This window comes from Puma concolor, chromosome C1 (genome assembly GCF_028749965.1).
Source record: "Puma concolor isolate L17-30 chromosome C1, mPumCon1.1.hap2, whole genome shotgun sequence".
NCBI classification, from domain to species: Eukaryota; Metazoa; Chordata; class Mammalia; order Carnivora; family Felidae; genus Puma; species Puma concolor.
This window is the reverse complement of record NC_141674.1, coordinates 99,659,644-99,681,837: the sequence shown is the minus strand read 5'-3', so window position 1 is coordinate 99,681,837 and position 22,194 is coordinate 99,659,644. Positions and strand designations below refer to the sequence as shown.

Below are 22,194 nucleotides of genomic sequence, written 5' to 3'. Positions count from 1 at the left end.
GCACGTGACAGGGGCTGGGTCCATGGAGTTCTATCTACACAGAGCCAATACTCCTATCTGTTGGGGCTAACAAATGACACACAGGCTACTCAAAAACCTTCTGGCGGTAGTGCATTTGGATTGAACACCTACGTAAAAAGTCACAAACATGAAACCCAAGAAATGCCACCCTAAAAAATGAATTCTAACTGCATTTGGTCTGAGAATAAATCACCATCGCGTGCTTAACAGATACTAGCTGTGGACAAAGACAAAAATCTTTAAGTATTTATGGATATAAGAGCATGTGTATATACGTATTCTACGTAGTCTGCTTCATACTCGTCTATACTCACCATTTTTGGTTAATCAAGTAGATGCAGATAGGGTAAGAAGGAATCTCTATGAGGCCAGACAGGGCCAGGTTGGCATAAATATTTCCGCCGAGATCACCTGCACTCAGAGTGAGGCCATAATACACCAAGCTGCACACGAACCTGCAGTTGGGGGTAAAAGACAAGAAGGACGACAGAACAAGTACATTAAGAATCTGCTGGGGAAGATTCGATCACTGGTTCAGTGTAATGCCACGTGTCGTAAGCAGTGAGCCTGACATTCCCACTGACCTTCCTATCCCGATCGAAATTTTTACTAGGAAAAAATACAAACGTAAGGGGCCTTGGAAATTATCTGCACTGCACTTGGATGCTCTCTTAAGCAAATGAGTGGTCAGCTGCTGAAAGAGCAAACACGCTGACCTTTCATCAAGCATATCTGCATTTAATAGAAGACAAGGACGATTCTTACTTTAATCCAGCAGTTACCGGAACCCTTGCCGTAGGTGACTGCTGGGTCAAAATGACTCTAGAGAAGAACTCCCGGGGGGAAAGCCAAGAGAGGATGGTGTTGAGAACATGCACTGAGAAGCGACTGGAGTCGGCGGTGGTGACCTGTATAGGCCAGAAATGACTGGCACTGCACCCCCCTGACCAGGTTCTTGACCCCGCCAGACATTCAGCAGGTGTATGTGCTGTAGACACCCAGACAGGAAAGGGAAGACCAGGGGACAGCAGAGGAAGGACGCTTTAAAAAGCCACTAGTTTATTTCTGCATGCCGTTACTGCAATACATAGGGAGAGCCTCCTGGGTGGCAGGCACTGAGCCAACCTCTCAAGGTCTGGGAACTGAGGAACCCAGGAGCTTTAGTGTTTATTTATTTTTGAGTCAGAGCGTGCACAAGCAGGGAAGGGGCAGAGAGAGGGAGACAGAGGGTCCAAAGCGGGCTCCATGCTGACAGCAGAGCCCTGATGCTGGGCTCGAACTCAGGAACCACGAGATCATGACCTGTGCCGAAGCCGGACGCCCGACTGAGCCACTGAGGCGCCCCAAGCCCAGAGGCTTTAAATAAGCGAAGCAAAGTACCATCCTGAAGCCCCAGGTTGAGGATTTCTCAGACAGAGTGAAGGAAATAATACAAACTTGTGTGCCTAGGAAACTGCATTATTAAAAATAAAACAGAACAGAACATACAAAAATAGAACCCTGAAACTAGGCTTAGTAGTCGATGAATATGTTTCCTAACCATACGTTTCTATTAAATGTACTACAGGTTTTGGGAGCATATCAGTTTTTACATTTTGCAATTCACTTTGACAGGTGTTTATTCCGGGGACATTTCCATTTGCTTCCCTTTAATTTTCCTTAGAACAAATCCAATGAGCTGTGGCATGATGAGATCAAAAAGGAAAGGGAAAGCCTTCTTTCCATCTCTGCCAAAACAGCAAAGTGGGCCAAGTGCCCTGGGCTATTAAGAAGGGGCTGCAGTGGACAGGAGACGTGTGGGGGGATGGGAAGAGGGGACCCTGGAGCTCGACTGCTTGGTGGGTCATCCCTTCCTGTCAAATGAGCCAGGGGTGCCAGCTACTTCCAATTACCTCTCACTGGGCGAGCTGTCACTCGTGTTCTAAGGATGATGAGCAGTGTCGGAGCCAGGATGTCATGAGTAAGGATGCAAGGGGTCACTGAGTTCTCTGTGTTCCCTGCCCCCCAGATCCCTGTCTGTAAGCAGTAAGCTAAAAAATTTAAACCCATGCAGTTTTCTAAAGTATTTTTAAAATCCTTTGTACCTGCAGTAGATACCCTCCTCTGACAGGTGTATCTATCAGTGTGTTCACTCTGCATTTAAAATAGAAATCCCAGGGGCGCCTGGGTGGCGCAGTCGGTTAAGCGTCCGACTTCAGCCAGGTCACGATCTCGCGGTCCGTGAGTTCGAGCCCCGCGTCAGGCTCTGGGCTGATGGCTCGGAGCCTGGAGCCTGTTTCCGATTCTGTGTCTCCCTCTCTCTCTGCCCCTCCCCCGTTCATGCTCTGTCTCTCTCTGTCCCAAAAAAAAAAAAAAAGTTGAAAAAAAAGAAAAAAATAAAATAAAATAGAAATCCCAGGGGCGCCTGGGCGGCTCAGTCAGTTAAGCATCCGGCTTCGGTCATGATCTTGCGGTTGGTGGGTCCGAGCCCCGCGTCGGGCTCCGTGTTGACAGCTCAGAGCCTAGAGCCTGCTTCAGATTCTGTGCCCCCCACCCTGGGCTCTCTGCCCCTCCCCACTTGTATTCTCTCTCTCTCTGTCTCCCTCCCTCTCAAAAATAAACATTAAAAACTAATAATAATAAATAAATAAAATAGATATCCCGGTGAAGCAATTCCCACCATGGAAACACACATACGTATTTAAACCCAGTTTAATTTGAGCAGCAAGTCAGGCTCAAATAAAGCCCAGTTCAGGACACACGAGGCATCTGGTGCCCGCTCGTGGGGAGGGAGAACGGGGAGAGCACGGGCAAGGAGGGCCTACAGTCCCAAGGCGGGCACTATGCTTGGGAGCTTCCTTAATGGCAAGTTGGTCATTGGGATGCATAATTACAGCTATTAAAATCATCTTGACCCTTTTTATGGGCCCAAGCAAACTTTAAAATGCTTGCATAATATTTAACGGTATATTTAGGGCATCAAAGAACTGTTGAAAAAGGAACCACTGTGGGGAGTAACCAGAAGAACAGATGTGAAACACAGAGGTGTGATTTTACTCCCGGGGAAGGGCTTTCTTCAACGACAGACCCACAGAAAAGAATTCGGAATTTTATGGCATCTTCAGAAAGAACAGCAGTATGTGGAATGACTCTGCTTCTGTTATGGCATATTTTAGCATTCGGAGCCCAAGGGGAAGAGGTTTATTTGAGAAGAACTCCTGTGGCTGTGTAAGATATAAAATAAACGGGGACGGGGTGCCTGGGTGGCTCAGTCGGTTGAGCGTCCGACTTCGGCTCAGGTCATGATCTCACGGTCTGTGAGTTCGACCCCCGCGACGGGCTCTGTGCTGACAGCTCAGAGCCTGGAGCCTGCTTCGGATTCTGTCTGTCTCTCTCTCTCTCTGCCCCTCCCCCACTCACAATCTGTCTCTCTCTCTCTCTCTCTCTCTCTCTCTCTCTCTCTCTCTGTCAAAAATAAATAAACATTAAAAAAAATTTATAAAATAAACAGGGACGCTCTCCCTGGCTCCATGTCTACTTTGTTGGTTTGTTCATCTGTTTTTTATCCCCTGAAGGCTAGACTCCAGAAGTTAACATGCCTCCAAAGAACAAAAAAACCTTAAAACAAGAAGTAAATTATCCTCAAGAAGAAGGCAGAGGGTTTGACTGTCTATATGACATGCAAATGCTGAGTTTTAAGGAGCCCTAAGCGCCAGCACATATTTTCTAAGTGTTTGCACTCGGCAGAACCTCAAATTAGTTGCTCCTGTGCTGGGTTGTCAGGTTTGGCTTTTAATGGTTCCCTTAATCTCCACGCCTCCAAGCTTGGGTCCCCCGGTGAACACTTATTATGCATCTGCGATATTCCAGCACTGTGCTGGGTCTGTGGGGAAGGTGGCAGTGGGTGTGACCTGATCACACAGGTGGCAGCCAGGGAGAATCACGATATGGAAAAATATATTCACACCTTCTTGTTCTCAATCTGCTGTTCTTTACAGCTGTGTACCTAAGATCACTTTCATATAAAATTATTCTCCTTGGCGAGGCTGGGTGGCTCAGTCGGTTTAGCGGCAGACTTCAGCTCAGGTCATGATCTCATGGTTGGTGGGTTCGAGCCCCACATCAGGCTCTCTGCTGTCAGCGCAGCTCCTGCTTGGATCCTCTGTCTCCCGCTCTCTCTGCCCCTCCCCTCTCTCTTTCTGCCCATCCCCAGTTGGTGCGCTCTCTCTCAAAAATAAAGATTTAAAAAAATAATAATAAATAAAATAAAACAATTCTCCTTAATCCCCACATGAAAATGTAGGTCTCCGCACAGCCTTCAAGGCAAATACGTACCAACCACAGCACAGCAGTCCTTTTAGGCCAGTAAATATGATGCTCACACCCAATACTGGACCCAATAACATCGATGGCACCCTAGCAGAGGGTGCAGGCATACCAAGGAGATATTGCGGGTTACGTTCCAGAACACTGTAATAGCCATAAAGCGATGATCGCAGTAAAGCAAGTCAAATAAACTTTTTTGTTTTCCAGTGCATGTAAAAGTTATGTTGACACTATACTGTAGTCCACTACGTGTGCAAAAGCATTATGCCTTAAAAAGCAATGCACCTGGGGCGCCTGGGTGGCGCAGTCGGTTAAGCGTCCGACTTCAGCCAGGTCACGATCTCGCGCTCCGTGAGTTCGAGCCCCGCGTCGGGCTCTGGGCTGATGGCTCGGAGCCTGGAGCCTGTTTCCGATTCTGTGTCTCCCTCTCTCTCTGCCCCTCCCCCGTTCATGCTCTGTCTCTCTCTGTCCCAAAAATAAATAAACGTTGAAAAAAAAAATTAAAAAAAAAAAAAAGCAATGCACCTACCTAATTAAAAATATTTTGTTGCTAAAAAATGCTAACCATCATCTGAACTTTTAGCAGATCATCATGTTTCTGCCGGCGGAGGGTCCTGCCTCGATGTGGATGGCTGCTGACTGATCGAGGTGGTGGCCGCCGAAGGTTGGGTGGCTGTGGCTGTCATTCTTAAGACAGCAGTGAAGTCTGCCACCTTGATTTACTCTTTCTTTCACAAACAATTTCTCTACAGCATGTGATGCAATTTGACAGCATTTTGCCCACGGTAGAACTTCTGTCAAAATTGGAATCTAACTTCTCAAACCCTGCTGCTGCTTTATCAACTAAGTTTCTGGAACATTCTAAATCCTTTGTCGTCATTTTGACAGTCCGCACAGCATCTTCACCAGGAGCAGATTCCATCTCAAGAAACCACTGTCTTTGCTCATCCATCACAAGCAGCTCCTCATCCGTTCAGGTTTGATCATGAGGTTGCAGCCATTCAGTCCCATCTTCAGGCTCTGCTTCTAATTCTAGTTCACTTGCTGTTTCCGCCACATCCACAGCTACTTCTCCACCGAAATCTGGAACCCCTCAAAATCATCCATGAGGACTGGATCCAACTTATTCCAAATTCCTGTTAATGTTGATATCGTGACCTCTTCCCATGAATCACAAACGTTCACAATGGCATCTAGGAATAGTGAATCCTTTCCAGGAGGTTTTCCATTTTCTTTGCCCAGATCCATCAGAGGCATCACTATCGATAGCACCGATATCCTTACGAAATGTATGTCTTAAATAAGATTGAAATTACTGAAAGTTGAAATTACTCCTGGATCCATGGGCTGGAGAAGGTTATATTAGCAGGCATGAAACCAACATTAATCTCATTGCACATCTCCATCTGAGCTCTTGGGTGACGAGGTGTGTTATCAATTAGCAGTAATATTTTGAAAAGAATCTTTTTTAAAATCATTTTTAAGGTTTACTTATTTACATTGAGAGAGAGAAAGAGAGAGCGAGCATGTGTGTGACAGTGGGGGAGGGGCAGAGAGAGGGGGAGAGAGAATCTCAAGCAGGCTCCATGCTGTCAGCTAAGAGCCCCACATGGGGCTCGATCTCACGAACCAGGAGTTCATGACCCAAGCCGAAATCAAGAGCTCAACTCCCAACCAACTGGGCCACCCAGGCACCCCAGAATCTTTTTTTCTGAGCAGTAGGTCTCAATGGCAGGCTTAAAAATTTAGTAAACCGTACTGCAAACAGATGTGCTATCATCCATTCTTGGTTATTACATTTACAGAGCACAGGCAGAATAGATTTAGCATAATTCTTTTTTTTTTAGTTTATTTATTTATTTTGAGAGCAAGAGAGAGAGAGTGTGTGAGCAGAGGAGGGGCAGAGAGAGAGGGAGAGAGAGAGAATTCTAAGCAGGCTCCACCCTGTCAGTGAGGAGCCCGATGCGGGGCTCGAACTCACAAACCCCAAGTTCATGGCCTGAGCTGAAATCAAGAGTCAGACACTTAACTGATTGAGCCACCCAGGCAACCCCAGATTTAGCATAGTTCTTAAGGGCCCTAGAATTTTCAGAATGGTCACTGAGCACTGGCTTCCACTTAAAGTCACCAACTGCATTAGCCTCTAGCAAGAGTCAGCCTGCCCTTTGAAGCCAGGCATTGACTTCTCCTTTCTAGCCATAAAAGTCCTACATGGCATCTTCTTCCAAACGAAGCCTGTTTCATCTATGTGGAAATCTAGTGTGTAGCGTAGCCACCTGCATGAATGGTCTTAGCTGGATCTTCTGGAGAACTTGCTGGAGCTTCTATACCAGCACCTGCTGGCTGCTTCACTGTGCACTTTTATACTGTGGAGATGGCTTCTTTCCTTAAACCTCATGATCTAACCTCTGCTAGCTTCAGACTTTCCTTCTGCAGCTTCCTCACCTCCCAGCCTTCATAGAATGGGAGAGAGGCTGTTGCTCTGTACCAGGCTTTGGCTTAAGGGAACGTTGTGGCTGCTCTGATCGTCTCTCCAGACCACTCAAACTTTCTCCGTATCCGCAATCAGGCTGTTTTGCTTTATCATTCATGTGTTCACTGGAGTGGCTCTTCTCACTTCCTTCCAGAACTTTTCCTTCATTCACAGTGTGGCTAACTGGTCGGCACGAGAAGCCTAGCTTTTGGCCTACCTTGGCTTTCAACCTGCCTTCCTCAAAGCTGCGTCATTTCTAGCTTTTGACTTAAAGTGAGAGGTGTGTGATTCTTCTTTTCATTTGGACACCTGGAGACCACTGTAGGGTTATTAACTGGCCTACTCCCAGTATTGTCATGTTTCCAGGAGGAGAGGGGTCCCAAAGAAGAGAGATGGGGGAACGGCCAGTCGGCGGAGTCGTTGGAACACACACAACATTTATTAGGTTTACTCTCTTCTATGGGTGTGGTTCGTGGTGCCCCAAAACATCCCAGTAGTAACACTAAAGAGCACTGATCACAGATCACCATGGCAAATGTAACAATAATGACAAAGTTCGACACAGAGCCATGAAGCGAACAAATACTGTTGGAAAACGGTACCAACAGAGTCGCTTGCCGCAGCGCAGGCACACGCCTTCCACCGTAAAAAACGCGGCATCTGAGAAGCATAGTAAAACGTGGTACGTCTATACGGTACGCAAGTACCGCCATCCACTTGACCCCTTCCCACATCATTCTGCAAATGGGACCATCTTCAGTCGTTCGATGCAATTTACATGGATGCCGAGAGCATTCTGAGAGGCAGGTAGGAATGAGGTATTCAAGTGGCTTCAGGTCCGTCATTTCACACTCCCAGGATCCCTTCAGGGCAAGGAACAACACCGCCCACCCCCGTGAGTGAGTGAGTGAGTGAGTGAGCAAGCGGGAACGCCACAGAATGTGCTATCTGACCACTCGATGCCAAACCAAAGTTGGTATTTTAAACTCCTATTTAGAAACTCTTCTGTTTCTAATATGCTTTCTTACTTTCCTTTTTTTTAGAGGTGGGGGAGGGCGGTTCTTAAATATTTACATTAAATAGCTCAGAAGCACACATGTGCTTCTGCTGTCTGTTTATTCAAGTTCAATGGACGTGCTGTCAGGCCCCATCAGTTCCTCCTGGACAGGGAGGGTGCTGCAAAAGCAGAGGTGAGCACGACGCAGGCATCAAGACACAAAACTTGTTTTCATGAAAACGTCAGGCTGACAAATCAGGTTACGTTTTCTGTCACCCTGTAGAAGGACGTCATCAACAGACCTCTAGCACCCTGAGTTGAAGATCAAGACAACACCCCCTAGATATAATTACCAGATGAACATCAGGGTCAGCGTGTGCCCCAAGAGGATCCGGTAACGGAAGAGATCCAGGAAACTTCCGGTCTCCCTGTAGCTTCTGCTGGCCGGATATGTTAGTGAGAACGTACACTTGAGCTTGTGGTTCCTCTTGGCAATGAGGTACAGAGCCGCTTCAGCCTCACTCAGCCGACCCTGGGAGTATAACCAACGAGGTGATTCAGGAATGAATCTGAAAGAGACGTCATTAAAGGCTGTATATTCATATAGGTACACGGGCACAGGAAGGAGCATGTAGATTTCCTCACCACAACTGGATTCCACGTGAGGTTTAAAACCAACTCTCCCAATGACATGGGGGGGGGGGGTCCCCTTCAACAGCGTGCCAGTGTTAAACAGTGGTCTGCTTTACGAATGGAAACCAAGAACACACTTCCAAAACAGCAGCAAAAAAAAAAAAGGTAAGCAGTATGCATTTCCTTTTGAATAAATTTTAATAGATAAATGACAAGTTAAGCCTAGAATACTGAAAAATTCAAATTTTTCATAAAGCACAGGTCGGAGAGAGGGCTCTAAATCATAGCCATGTGTTAGAACAGTACCACAGAGTGAACAGGTGTTTAAGTTCTGACAAAGCTTCACAAGATAAAAATATTTATCGTCTTATCAGAAAAAAATAAATTTTTAAGAAGTGTTTTTAACATAATGATATGTTATTAAGAAGGCAGAGATTATTTTAAGATTCTACATGAAAATTAAACAGGGTTTAGCCCATCTCAGCTACTTTTGAGCATTTCCACCTTCAAAATACTCGAATTAGCTGATACACTTGCTTTAATATGTCCTCAGGATATTTCCTGCCCCCCCCCCCAAGATCTTAAAGAATAAAAGTCATCTCCTGGTTAACTTTCAGTTACATAACAACAATTCTTTTCTACTGAATACTGAATACTGAATGTCAGTGATGTCACCACTGGTATTTTCCAATAGTTCCAAGACTTAACTATGATGTGTCTCCTCTCACAGCCGTGTGCACACTTCTAGAGGACCGAGGACTTGTGAAAGGCCAAACTGTGATAGGAACACAGACACGCATTTAATAAATACAGCAGCCAGTGCCTTTTGACCTAATGTGACATTATTTGCCTAAAATGAAACTTCTCTAAGGAAACTTGGCTATTTAAGGTGCCTTTTGGAATTCTTCATGCCCTTCTGTAAGGGCGGTGAAGTGGCAACAAAACCCACAGAATTTGGAACTTCACGGACAGCCAGTCAGTCGATAACCATTTATTGAGCACGTTCGATTTTGTATTGAGCTGTGTAGTAGGTGCTCAGAGGAAACAGAAAGGCATGAATTCTCCCAGAGCTTTGCTGCTGGACAGAGAATATCCATGCAGATCTGATTGTCAACAAAAGCAGGAACGTAGACCATCCTTTATTTCCTTCTTTATTGCCCTCTGATTATTATTACTAATACACAAGGTGGATGATCGAGTAAAATATCGTTCTCTTGGAAGTTAGGTCTGCCGATCATCAAGTGGACCGACTGGCCCTATCCACAAGGCCGCTTACAAGGTACCACATAAACACCATCTGAGTCTATGGGGCGCCTGGGTGGCGCAGTCGGTTAAGCGTCCGACTTCAGCCAGGTCACGATCTCGCGCTCCGTGAGTTCGAGCCCCGCATCGGGCTCTGGGCTGATGGCTCAGAGCCTGGAGCCTGTTTCCGATTCTGTGTGTCCCTCTCTCTCTGCCCCTCCCCCATTCATGCTCTGTCTCTCTCTGTCCCAAAAATAAATAAACGTTGAAAAAAAAAATTAAAAAAAAAAACAACACCAGCTGAGTCTAAATGCAAATAAAAAAGAGCATAAATGAAGCCTATTGTGATGAATGTAGACAGTACACCTGGGAGAGATAAGTGAGCCACCAGAAGTCTATCATAATAAAAATCAAAAATGAGGAGAACTGGGAGGTAAGAAAAAAAAAAAAAAAGACAAGGAAATAGCCAAAATACTAACAGTCATTATCTTTGGGTAATTTAGGTCATGTTTCCCTTCTCCTTAAATTCCATTGTTTCCAGAATTGTTGATAAGCGTTAATTATCGTTAAAATGTTTATAAATCGGGGCGCCTGAATGGGTCAGTCGGTTAACCGTCTGACTCTGGCTCAGGTCATGATCTCACGGTCTGTGGGTTCAAGCCCCATGTCGGGCTCTGTGCTGACAGCCTGGAGCCTGCTTCAGATTCTGTGTCTCCCTCTCTCTCTGCCCCTCCCCTGCTCATGCTCTGTTTCTGTCTCTCTCTTTCAAGAAATAAATACATAAATAAGAATATATAATAATAATTATAATAAATAAATAAAATATTTATAATAAATAAAATAATTATAATAAATAAATAAACAATAAGAAATAAATAAACATTAAAAATTAAAAAATGTTTATAAATCATGGTTAAAGATGAGATATGACAGATATTGAGGCTTTGGAAATTTGAGTTAATCAAGTATTTCTACTTGGGAAAGCACATATCTCAGGCACAAACTGAGGACCAGACATGTTCCCACATTTGGGGAAGCCAATGAGCTTTCTTATACAAAGGTTCACCTATCTGCTAATGGATGGACTTGGGAATGTAAATTCTGACACATGCAGATTTTTCATATCAAACAGCAAGAGGTGTTTTGAAAGAAAAAGCAGTCTTTGAACACACTGCCCTCTCAGTAGTGCTGGGGACAACTTCAGAAGCCATGGTGCTAATTTAACAATGTTGCCTCTACTCGAAACATGTCCTGTGAATCTCTTAGAAGATGGAAAGTCTTTGTAAATTATGGGAGTGTGATTTTTTAAGTAAAGCTGCTCAAATCCAAGTACTGTGAAAACGAGGAATTTTTTAAACTAAGCGATAATGTTTCTAGGAAAAAAACACAAGGTATGACCCTAAAATAATGTGACATTTTCGTATGTGGCTGACAGCTAATTCTGAAGGCTGATTCCAGATGTTTTTGTGCCAACACCTGCCCAACGGATATGAGGAATCTTCTGTGGGGAAGGCCCTGGGCTTTGCTGCTGGGGGACACGTAGCCAAGCCGAGAGCCTGCAACCGTCAGGGAGCTCCTGGTACAGAGAGACGGGCTCCACTCCAGCACGAGGTGGAAATAAGAACCCCACTCGAAGGGCATGGGTTTAGTGCTGCAGAATTCAGAAGCAAATGACTTGCAGCTAGAAGTGTGATCAGAAGTTTGGAGGGGGTGGCAATTTGAGCACTCCAGAAGGCTAGGAGTTAAACAGGAAGAAATGGAGAGAAGGGTGTTGAAGGGGCAGGTGCAGCAGTGAGTAGGAGGTAGGGAAGCAGGCCAGCGCCAGGTGAGTGCTGGAAACTCCATGCAGCCGGCTGTGTCTGGAACACAGGGTATGGGAAACAGGGTGGGAGAAAATCAGGGCAGATCAGCTGGAGGCCGACTGTGGGAAGGCTCGCATTCCAGGCCTATTTCAGTTTTACATGCTCTTGTCTCTCCGTTTCCTATTTTTTCCTGACCTGAATTCATTTCCCAGTGAGTAGATGTCCCCACCTAGCGCTGGGCCATAAACACTCTTCCGACTGAGCCAGCCAGACGCCCCACTGTTATATTCATTTTTGCGCTTAATTCTCTTATTTCAAAGGGAATACAGAGACAGATTGCAGCTCAACCCTCACCAAATCTCAATTAGTAGAACTTGAAGAAAGAACTACTGCGTTAAAGACGTATCTGAAGGAAAATTCTAGTACGGTTATCCCTCATTGTACGGCATAGAAGCTGGGACCGCCGGCTGAAAGTTTCATTTATTCCAAAGATTTTAATGGTTCAAATCAGAGGTCTGAAACCTCAGGAGACAGCCTTTCACAAGCACATTGAAACTTCTAGTGAAGTAAAATTAAAAACTCGAACTTCTTAAGCACATCATTAAACTGATGAAATAAGAGATGAACCAAGTATTACTTTGCGACTAAAGATCCGAATGCAGTACGGTATTTACAGGCAAAACTGGGTTCCTTAGCCCCAGCAAGATGGTCAGCATTTAATGTTAATTTTACGGAGAACTCTGTAAATGTCTCTGAAATATCTGTTTTATTGTTACCGGACTCTATTTGGGGAAAAATGTTAATAAATAACATTCCTGTATTCTATATTATGCGATATACATTATATAATAAACAATATTAATAAAGTGTTTGCTGTGGGGAAAAAGCACTGATAAGATAGCTCTACGTTGGTGGCTCACCTCCCGCATTTAGAGCGCCACAGTGGGGCATCTGGGCAAGTTGTTTGGAGCGCCCTGCCCTGACCAGGCATTGAGCCCATCCACCCTACGGGTTTCTGCCATATGTGAGAATCTTCCCGCGCCCACGTTTAGAGGCCCTGAGATAACAGTTACGCGCAGGATAAAGAGGTGCCACTACGCATTGGATACGGATGGAGTGTCCTGTGGTATCGTACCTGGGCCATACACCTAGCACGTGATCTGATCCAGCCTGAAGATCTTTACGCTTGAGGCATTAGGTTAAAAAAGAAATGGGTACCCTGGGTCAACAACTCGAAGGTTCAAATATGGTCTACGGAGAGGTTACTTCAAATAAGGGATACCTGCATTCTGAATTAATTAAGCATCTCTCCTCCCAGCATCTGCCAAGCTTTGGAGCGCTTGTGGAATTTAGCTCTTCACCAAAGTCAGTTCAGGTAAACTCCTGAAAGGGAATAACGCCACTCATTGACCCACATCCTCTTAAGACATTCCTTCTGCGTATTAAACCTCTTAGAGGAAAAACTACTTACAAAGATAGGAGGAAGACCACTGTTCCCTGCAGGTTAACCAGAATGGCGAGGGTCCTCCAGGAGCGGATGAAGTATCCCAACAGGGCATACTGGGCGATGCCAACCGCGAAGAAGAGGCCACCGATCGATCCTAATTCAGGGAAGAGACACCTGTTACTGGAGACGGCACCCTCCCCGTCACCCTCTCCAACCCAAGTCACAAGCCAATGCCTTCCTTGGGAGACATCAACAGGAAAGAAAATCCTACCCAAATATTGAGTATCAGATGATAAAAGTGGAAGAGAGGCCAGCAAGTTAGTGGAAAAGGAGGAAGGACAGGTGAAAAATATGAATGACATGTGGTCAAGATGACTTGTAAGGGTTTGTCCAAATGTCTTCTGCATTGAAGGCTGTGTTGACATCTGCCTGAGCATGTGCTGAAGTCTGGACGATGTTTTCCTGGATGGTGGTAAGGTTTTTAGGTCATGAGATGACTGCAGCAGTGGGACTTCATCTTATCACAGGGCTGTGCCTCAAATCCTTATTTTAAATCACAGGCTACTCCTCAGCTCTCCCAACTGCCCTTCCCTACTTCATTTATTATCACCAGATATATGACATTTTCTATTTGTTTCTTGTCTGTCTCCATGACACATGGATTTTTGCCAGCACCCTGATGGAAAAAAATCAACCATGGGATTATTAAAAAAAAAAAAAATCCTACATTTTTTGAAATAAATGCTGAGACGGGAAGTAGGCCCACTAGCTTTGCTCAATATACTTGTGAATTTATACCTCAGACACACTTTTTATAATTACTACCATCACCATCGGTAGCGGTAATAGCTGCTATTTATCGTGTATTAATAAATGTATTACATACATTGTCCTACAAAGCAGGTGCCATTGTGGACCACGCACAAGGAGGAAGCAGCACAGAGAGGTTGGATGCCACTGTTAGGGCATGGAGCTGTGCATAGCATGCCTGAGACCATACCCCGATCTGCCTGACTACAGAGCCTGTGATGCTATCCCAATCCTCTCTCTCCACCCTTCTGGGGAGAAGCAGGCTTCTGGGGGCAACCCACAGCAATGGGACGATCTTGTTACAAGACTTCTCTACGACGATCCCATAAAAGAAATGTTTACTTGGATTCTTGCCCACAGGCTTTCATTTTCTAGCAATGAAGACTTGTAGGCTCTGTGCCCTGGTGAGGAAAGGGGGGAAGAAGGGAGAGCCGAGACAGCACCTTCAGCGTGTTCTAAGCATGTGGTCAGATAAGTAAGGGAGTGGGGATGCCATGATTTCCCTGGAAACTTAAGATAATCAATAGCTATTATAGGTTCATTACAGTGTATCAGACAGCACCTGGCTTGCAAGAGTAAGACTTTCTGTCCTTGCTCAGAACAGCTCCGAGCACTTGGTATTCACGGACAACAAGGTAGGTGAAAGGAAGACAGCCCACAAAATGGGACTGTTTTAGAGGGGCTGACCCCAGTTCAGACCCCAGTTCTGCCACTTGCTGTTGTGCGACCTTGGGCAAATCACTAAACGTCTCTGAGCCTCACTTTCCTCATCGGTAAAACAGAAATAATACTACCTACCTCAAAGAGTAGTTGCTAGCTTCAGATGGAATAATGCATGCTATGCAAATGTTAGCTATACTATCCTGCTGTGACACAGGTATGGCCCTTGACATCTATTAACATCCCCCCACCCCCAAACAAAGCCATCTGGAAGCCTCCTGTGGTGAGTATCTGCTACAAAATATTGTCTACCTAGCACTATGCCTAATTCCAATATTCCTTCTCTCTTCTGGAGAGCGGACCTCTCTTTACTTCATCCCCGTGGTTCAAGTGGGGGCTGACCATCCTGGTCCCCCTCACTGCAGTGACCCCTGCTGGGCCAGTCGAGCTCTTACCCAGGATTATTTTTTAAGTAGGCTCTACACCCGACGTGGGGCTTGAACTCACACCCTCAAGACCTGGAGTCGCATGCTTCACTGACTGAACCAGCCAGGCGCCCCTTACCCAGGATTTTAAATACTGTACTTGGTGGTGAAACCTGAGAGCTATAGGGTCCCATCCGTGACTGTGCAGCAGAAGCTTCTCAGGGAGGATGGGGGGCAGAGACAAGGAGCATCTGACTTCCTGGTTCCGGGCATCTCTGAGGCCTGGCTTGGGTATATTATCCAAATAATTTCCCTTTATATGCAGATGTTCAGCAGAGTTGAGTCTCCATTACTTACGATCGGTAAGAGTTGGTATCAATTGGGTATGATGGACAAGAGGAAATTATTCCAAGGGGTCTAGTTTAATGGCCTTAAAGACTGTGATGACCATGCACAGAGGTGCTGGAAGATGGAAAATGCAGGTGAAAGAAAGCAGTATTTTTATTTGAGGGTCCAACTGACATTCATATCTAATGTCCAGCAAGAAGCTGCACGTGTATGCCTGGAAATGACAATGGAGATAAGGTGTGGAGATGGAGGTGTGGTAAGGCTCTAGGTATTTGGTAAAAAAAATTAATGAAAAAAAATGAACACTTCCAATCACCATTTTTGCATCTTGTAATTCTGGAGTACCATACTGGTGGTTTTATAACTGTTTGTGGGCCGTTAAATATTTATCCCAGTTTTCAGCTGTCTTTTCTGTTTAAGTAATTTTCAAGCCTGCTATTTTTGCTCCGTTTGAACTAGTAAAAGCCAAATTGTGGCAGGTGAGACTTCATTTTTTTGTAAAGGGTGCCAGCGAACCACCCAGTTTTCAAGCAAAGCCTCGAGGTCCCCCCGATTCCTTTCTCTCCCCACTCCGATCCTTCAGCAAGTCATTGTCCCACCAAAATCCAGCTCAAATGGACCTCCTCGCTGCTCCTCTCCCCGCACCTGTCTATGCCTGCATCATGTTTTGCAGGCCAACCACAACCACCTCCCGAATGACCCCTCAATTCCTCCTCTTGTCCCTCAACAGTCCATTCTCCACACTTCTGCCAGAGGCATCTTCCTGTATCCTATGTGATCCTACCGCTCCACTATTTCATTTGCCCGCTGACTTCTCACTGAGCTTTGAATACAAACAAATTCCTCATTTGGCCTAGCGCGGGGCCTATGTCATCTGGTCCCTCCAGCGTGTCTCTACCCGGCCCACGGAATCAGTATTTAGTAAAATACAGTAAGAAGGTGCCGGGAGAGGCGTGTCTAGGATCTATGTCTGCGCCATTTTTCAGTTTAAGGTGAAAACAGTTAACGCCCTTCTGAGGAAACAGACCCTCTCAGAACTATCTGGAGACAATCTGTGAGGATGGGAGGCAAGCTCCGGCCCCAGGGGAGACTTTCTACAGAGCAATATGAATACAATGACTCATTCAAGGTCATACAGATCAAACTCTGGAACGCAAATCTAATGGTTAGATAGTCCCAAGTCCAAGTGCATTTTTGGACTCTGGGGTTAAACTGGTGCCCAACAGGGTTTTCTGGGGCAGCTCACTATCTGCGTTATGTACACAGAATGAAGCAGTACCTGCGAGCGCCCAGTAGGCGGTGCCCACACATTCGTTCAGCAGGACAAAGGCCACCAGCGACATTCCTCCGTTCATCACACCCACCAGGAAGCGAGTTATTGCAAAGAACTCATAGGAGGGGGAAAACCCATTTGCAATGGCAAATAAGATGTCAAGAGCAAAACCTGGAATAAGAGGAACAGCGGTCAACAATCCAGACACAAGACAGCATTTGGTCAAAGTAACAAATTATACTCATTACGTTTGTAAAGATAAATCTTTGTAAGCTTAAATTTTCTGAGCCGTGCTCTTTTAAAACTGTAAAAGGAAACTGTAAAGAAAAACCGAAGTTTTTCTTTCTTCATTACAAGTGGATATCTGTCCATCATGCACCGTTGTTATTCACAATAACGTTGGAAATGGAAAAATCCCAGCTCAGACTCAGCTTGTCAAGAGAACTCCACCGAGTCTTACACAACACAGTTGAACTGAACCGACACACAAGATATAAGGAAATGGATCCAGTACTCTGGTTCCATCTCTGTTCTCCTTAGAACCATGGTATAAATTAGAATTCAGGAGGTGCCGAAAGCACCATCATATCTGAAAAGCTTAACTGCAAATACATGGCCTTCCTCAGGTATGCTGCTGGTCCTTTTAACACGCTTTGCCAGAAGCAACTCTGGCTGCGGTGTGGCCTCCTGCCAGTGTAATAAAAATCAGTTCTGTATCCACATGGCAATTTCCTGAGAACCTTAAGGAAAGAGTCCCCTTGTTATTTCCCTGAGAACCTTCAGGAAATAAGTCCTCCTAGTCAGTTCATGAACAGTCTAACACGTTACCTGTGAGATAGACTTTTTTCCTCCCGAAGCGATCTGAAAGCTGACCAAAAGAGATAACTCCCACGAACACACCACTGAAGAAGAAAGAGCTTGCTGCGCTGACTTTGTAGGATCTGTTGGCAATTAAAAACCACTAGGGGAAGAAAAAACAAAAGGGACACTGAGATCACAGAAAAGACGGATGGACGGAGTTAGCTATTAAAAAAAAAAGAAAAAAAAAAACACAACAGATGTACAACCAAAACTTGAACACTGGAAATTGTCTACTGCATGACTCATTACTAACCAGGATTTGGTAGGTCATCTACCTTGGATAATATCCAAGATTTTGTCATCAGAAACGCTAGAATTCATTATTATAATGTGCTGCCACAATACTGTATACACATCTTATCACAACACTGAATACGGTATGAGGGCTACTTTTATATATGCATTTGGTGGCTACGTCCCTCTTCTTAAGCCCCTGTATTTTTTTTTAAGTTTATTTGTTTATTTTGAGAGACAGAACATGTGCATGTGGGAGGGGCAGAGAGAGAGGAAGAGAGAATCTTAAGCAGGTTCCGCACTGCCAGCATGGAGCCCAATGCGGGGCTCAAACTCAAGAACTGAGAGATCTTGACCTGAGCTGAAATCAGGAGTTGGATGCTTAACCTGCTGAGCCACCCAGGTGCCCCCATACAATAGAACATTATGCAACCTTAAAAGGGAAGGAGATTTTGACAAGCTACGACAGAGATGAACCTTAACCTTATGCTAAGTGAAATAAGCAGACAAAAAAAAAAAGACAAATATTGTAAGAACTTATTTATGACTGTAATATTGTGATTTACAGTAAGAAACATATATTTGGTCTTCGTCCCCTATTCCTAGCACACAGTTCCTAAAAACGCTTGTAATTTCCTACAGAAATATTTAGTAGTTCTGTTCCCAGTTCCTGAAATAATTTCAGAGCAATAAAGGAGAGGCTGTTGTTTTAACAGCCTCTTTCAACCACACTGAGTTTAATAAGATCACTTTTGGAAAGCTCCTGGTTGGGGGCTCGTAGCCAGGGGAACCCTCCCCTATCTCCCACCCCCGCCTCCGGGAGGGGGGTGAGGGACTGGAATTGCCGATGGCCAATAATTTAATCGGTTACGCCTACATAATGACACCTCCCCAAAAACCCAAAGGGACAGGGGTTCGAAAAGCTTCTCAGCTGGTGAACACGTGGAGGAGCTGGGAGAGTGGTGCCCTGGGAGGGTGCGGGAGCCTGCGCCCCTTCCCACCACCTTGTCCCGGGCATCTCTTCCATCAGGCTGTTCCCAAGTTATATCCCTTGGAATAAACCAGTGATCTGGTAAGATGTCTTCCTGAGTTCCGTGAGCCGCTCTGGCCAATTAATCTCTCCCGAGGAGGACATTGCAGGGACCTCTGATTTCCGGTGGACCAGAAGCCCAGGAAACGAAGCAGACTCGCATCTGGCGTCTGAAGGTGGCGGCAGGGTGAGCCTTGTGGAATCAGTGGGAATCAGTGGAATCTGATGCTACCTCCAGGTGGATGGTGTCAGAACTGAGTCGAGTTGTAGGACATCCAGCCGGTGAGGTGGAGCTGTGTGACGTGGGAACCTGCCTCACCTGCCCCCACAAACCCTACCTCACGCATCTGGTGGCCAGAAGGGTCCATGGTGAAGTAGTTGACAGTAAAGGAGGCACAGGGGGAAGGTTTTTCCTTCACCTGGAGTAGTCAAAGCCAGAGACGGAAAGTCAAATAAGGGTTGCTAGGGGCCGGGCGAATGGGGAGTTACAGTTTAATGGGAACAGGTTTTCAGTTTGGGATGATAGAAAAGTTCTCGAGATGGACGGTGGTGATGGTTGCATGACATGTGTATACTTAACACCACTGCACCCTCAAAACGGCTGAAGTGTTAACATTTTATGTTATTTTACCACAATAAAAAAAAAAAAAAAAAAAAAACCTTGAGTACTATTATCTTGTGGTCTAGGGAAACTTATGAACTTAAAGAGAAGGCAATCACCCCTGCTTAAAATGCTATTATATGAAACCCTGTTGGCTGCTGTGTAAGGTGATATTTGGTTATAGAGGTAAAAGTGAACCTGCATCACAGAGACAGAGAAGCAGGAAATGCTTCTCTCTCCCCTTCGCCGCCCCCTCTCCTGGAGTCCCCGAAGACAGGCTTAGGAAGAGCCCCAACACGCAAGGAGGAGCCCCCCCCCCCCTCGGCTGTCCCTTTGCCTCTTGGACCTCCCTTCCCACGCTCTGACAAGCAGTCCTCAAGGCTCAGAGCACATCTGACTTCTCTCTTCTTGTATGGCGATGGTGAAGTTCTTGACCACACAGCTTCTGGACATCTCTGTGCAGCAACAATAACAAAATTCATAGCAATGATGACAATAATATTCCCTGGAAAATAAACAAGGGTAACGCCTCCTCACTAATGCTGGACTCAACTTCTGAATTCCCCGGGTCTTCAGATGCAGTTCTTTTTTTTTAAAAAAATTTTTTTTTTCAACGTATATTTATTTTTGGGACAGAGAGAGACAGAGCATGAACGGGGGAGGGGCAGAGAGAGAGGGAGACACAGAATCGGAAACAGGCTCCAGGCTCCGAGCCATCAGCCCAGAGCCCGATGCGGGGCTCGAACTCACGGACCGAGAGATCGTGACCTGGCTGAAGTCGGACGCTTAACCGACTGCGCCACCCAGGCGCCCCTTCAGATGCAGTTCTTAACGAGGTTAGTGAACTGGTTTTCCCAGGCCCTTGTGGATGAGAAATCGCAGACTAGGGTGTCACTGCTTTTAGAAAAAGTAATCAGGAATTACTGCTCCTGGTGGCAGTCATGATTCAAATAAGAGGGAAGGAAGCGGTGTGACAAATATCTGCGATATGTTCTAGACAGGTTTCCGTTCGGGTATTCAACAAATATTTTACTAGTTTCTACTGAAGGTTGACAACTACACTAAACACTGGGAACACAGATTGAGTAAGTTGGACATGGTCCCTTCCCAAATGGACGGTCAGTGCCAGTGGAATAAACACACAGGGATAGACTAGGAGGGCAGCTCTTCAAATCAGGTAATCAGGGAAGGCTTCTCTAGGGAGGTGATGTTTGGACCTGAATGATGAGAAGTGACCACTCTGGAAAGCTGTTCAGGGAACATGAGAAGAAGTGCCCCTACCCTAAGGTGAAGGTCCAGCAGTGCGCCTCCAGCAAGTGCTCTGATGAGGCCAGACAGGTGCATGGGTGTCAGATCACACAGAGCCCTGGGCCATGGAAGGAGCCGAATTACTCTAGTGCAAAGGGAAGATGTTGGATTACTGGAATTCTGTTTCCAAGGATCACTCTTAGAGAATGCATTACAACAGAGAAAAGTAGGAGTGGGGAGGCTAGTGCATTAGCTCAGGAGACCATGGTGGCCTGGATGAGGGCAGAAGCGATGGGGATGGAGAATTACAAGGACTTGTGATGGATTCCGAAGGCAGAAGTGGCAGACCTTCCTGATGGATGACACAGGGTGGGGGACGGAGAATCAAGGGCTTCACCTAAGTCGTTACCTTTGGCCACTCTGTGGATGACCTTTATGGAGGTGGAGAAGGTGGCAAGCGGGGACCAGGTATGTGGCGGGAAAGAAAGAACTCTGTTTGGACTTGCTGAGGTTGGGATGCCTATAAAACATCCAAGTGGCGATGCCGAGCAGAAATCTGGACACGAGTCTGGAGCTCCAGGGAGAGGTTATGAGGGCTTAAGAGGGTTTAAGAACCTATAGAGAAGGAAGAGGCTCAGGACTGGGGCCCAGGACACCCCCATGTTCAGAGGCCAAGGAGAAGAATGCCCATTATAGCAAACTCACAAGTAGGACTCAAAGACGTAGCAAGAAAACAGGGCGGAATGTGGTGTCGGAAACGCTACAAGAAGAAATTGGATGTGGGGAGGAAGGGGTGGTCAAGCGCGTGGAATGCTGCTTAGAGGTCAGGTGAGATAAGCACAGGGACATGCGGCTATATTTAGAAACAAATGGACACTTCAAAATAGCAATTGCGGTGAAGAGTGAATGGAAGCCAGACTGGAGGAGGATGAGGAATTGCTGGCAGCAGTTCTGTACAGAATGGTTTCCAGAAGTTTTGGCTGTGAAGAGGAAGCAAGAAATGGGACAGTGTGGGGACAGGTATGCGGGACAGATTATTGGCTTGTTTTCTTTTAACATGGGTGCATCCTGATGACAGTGAGTCAGCAGAGAAGATATCCCTGCAGAAGAAAAATATCTGGAAAAGCAGGAAGGGATGGGCTTGAGGGTACAGAGTGGAGAGGTTAACCGTTCACAGAAGCCGGGAGATGTCTCGGTAAAGGGAGCCAGAGAGGAAAGGCAGAATGTGGACTCAGAAGCAGGCAGTGAAGAAACCCCTGCCTGATTGCTTCATTTCTTTTTCAGTGAAATATCAAGTGAGGCCACTAGCCGAAGGAGAGTAGAAGTGGGGGAAGGGGGCATTTCAAGTTTCAGGAGGACTATGCCGGACTCCTCTGAGGAAAGGGACGTGACCCTTTCAAGGGAAATGTTGCAGGAGACTGCCGCGCCATGGTGAATATACACTTGAGCTGTGTAGTTACCAATTTTGTGAGGAGGATGTTGGGAGTTAAGCTTACACAGAGTCGGGGACTTCTCAGGAGAATTACAAAGAGAGAGAGGCACCAGGGCGCTGTGGGGATTCACAAACGAGTGATTAGTATAATACTGGAATATATGCTGTTTAAGGAGAAAAGCAGGCATAGGGGATTGTGGGTAGAGGAATAAATGTCCTGACCAGAAAAATCCCCTACATCATTAACCTCCCTGTATTTCCTATTCTTGCCCTGACTGAAGCTTGGTGGTCCCCTGCAGAAATCACTCAGTGAACCGGATCCCTCTCAACTGGAGCCTGCTTTTCCTTTTCC

The 22,194-nt window shown here is 45.9% G+C and overlaps 1 protein-coding gene across 3 annotated transcripts in view; it reads right to left on the bottom strand.

Moving 5' to 3' along the window:
* The window catches only part of SLC22A15 (solute carrier family 22 member 15), an 82,787-nt gene that overhangs the window by 22,741 nt on the left and 37,852 nt on the right, over nt 1–22,194 (bottom strand). For all 3 annotated transcript variants that reach the window (XR_015255019.1, XM_086717914.1, XM_086717915.1), the window contains exons 3-7: nt 17,265–17,397; nt 16,443–16,607; nt 12,945–13,074; nt 8,150–8,365; nt 336–476 (exon numbers count right to left, since the gene is read on the bottom strand). Coding sequence is in view for 2 of the 3 variants with exons in the window: in XM_086717914.1 (XP_086574040.1) it covers nt 336–476; nt 8,150–8,365; nt 12,945–13,074; nt 16,443–16,607; nt 17,265–17,397 (785 nt within the window). In the remaining variant the exon portion in view is untranslated. The remainder of the gene's footprint in view (nt 1–335; nt 477–8,149; nt 8,366–12,944; nt 13,075–16,442; nt 16,608–17,264; nt 17,398–22,194) is intronic.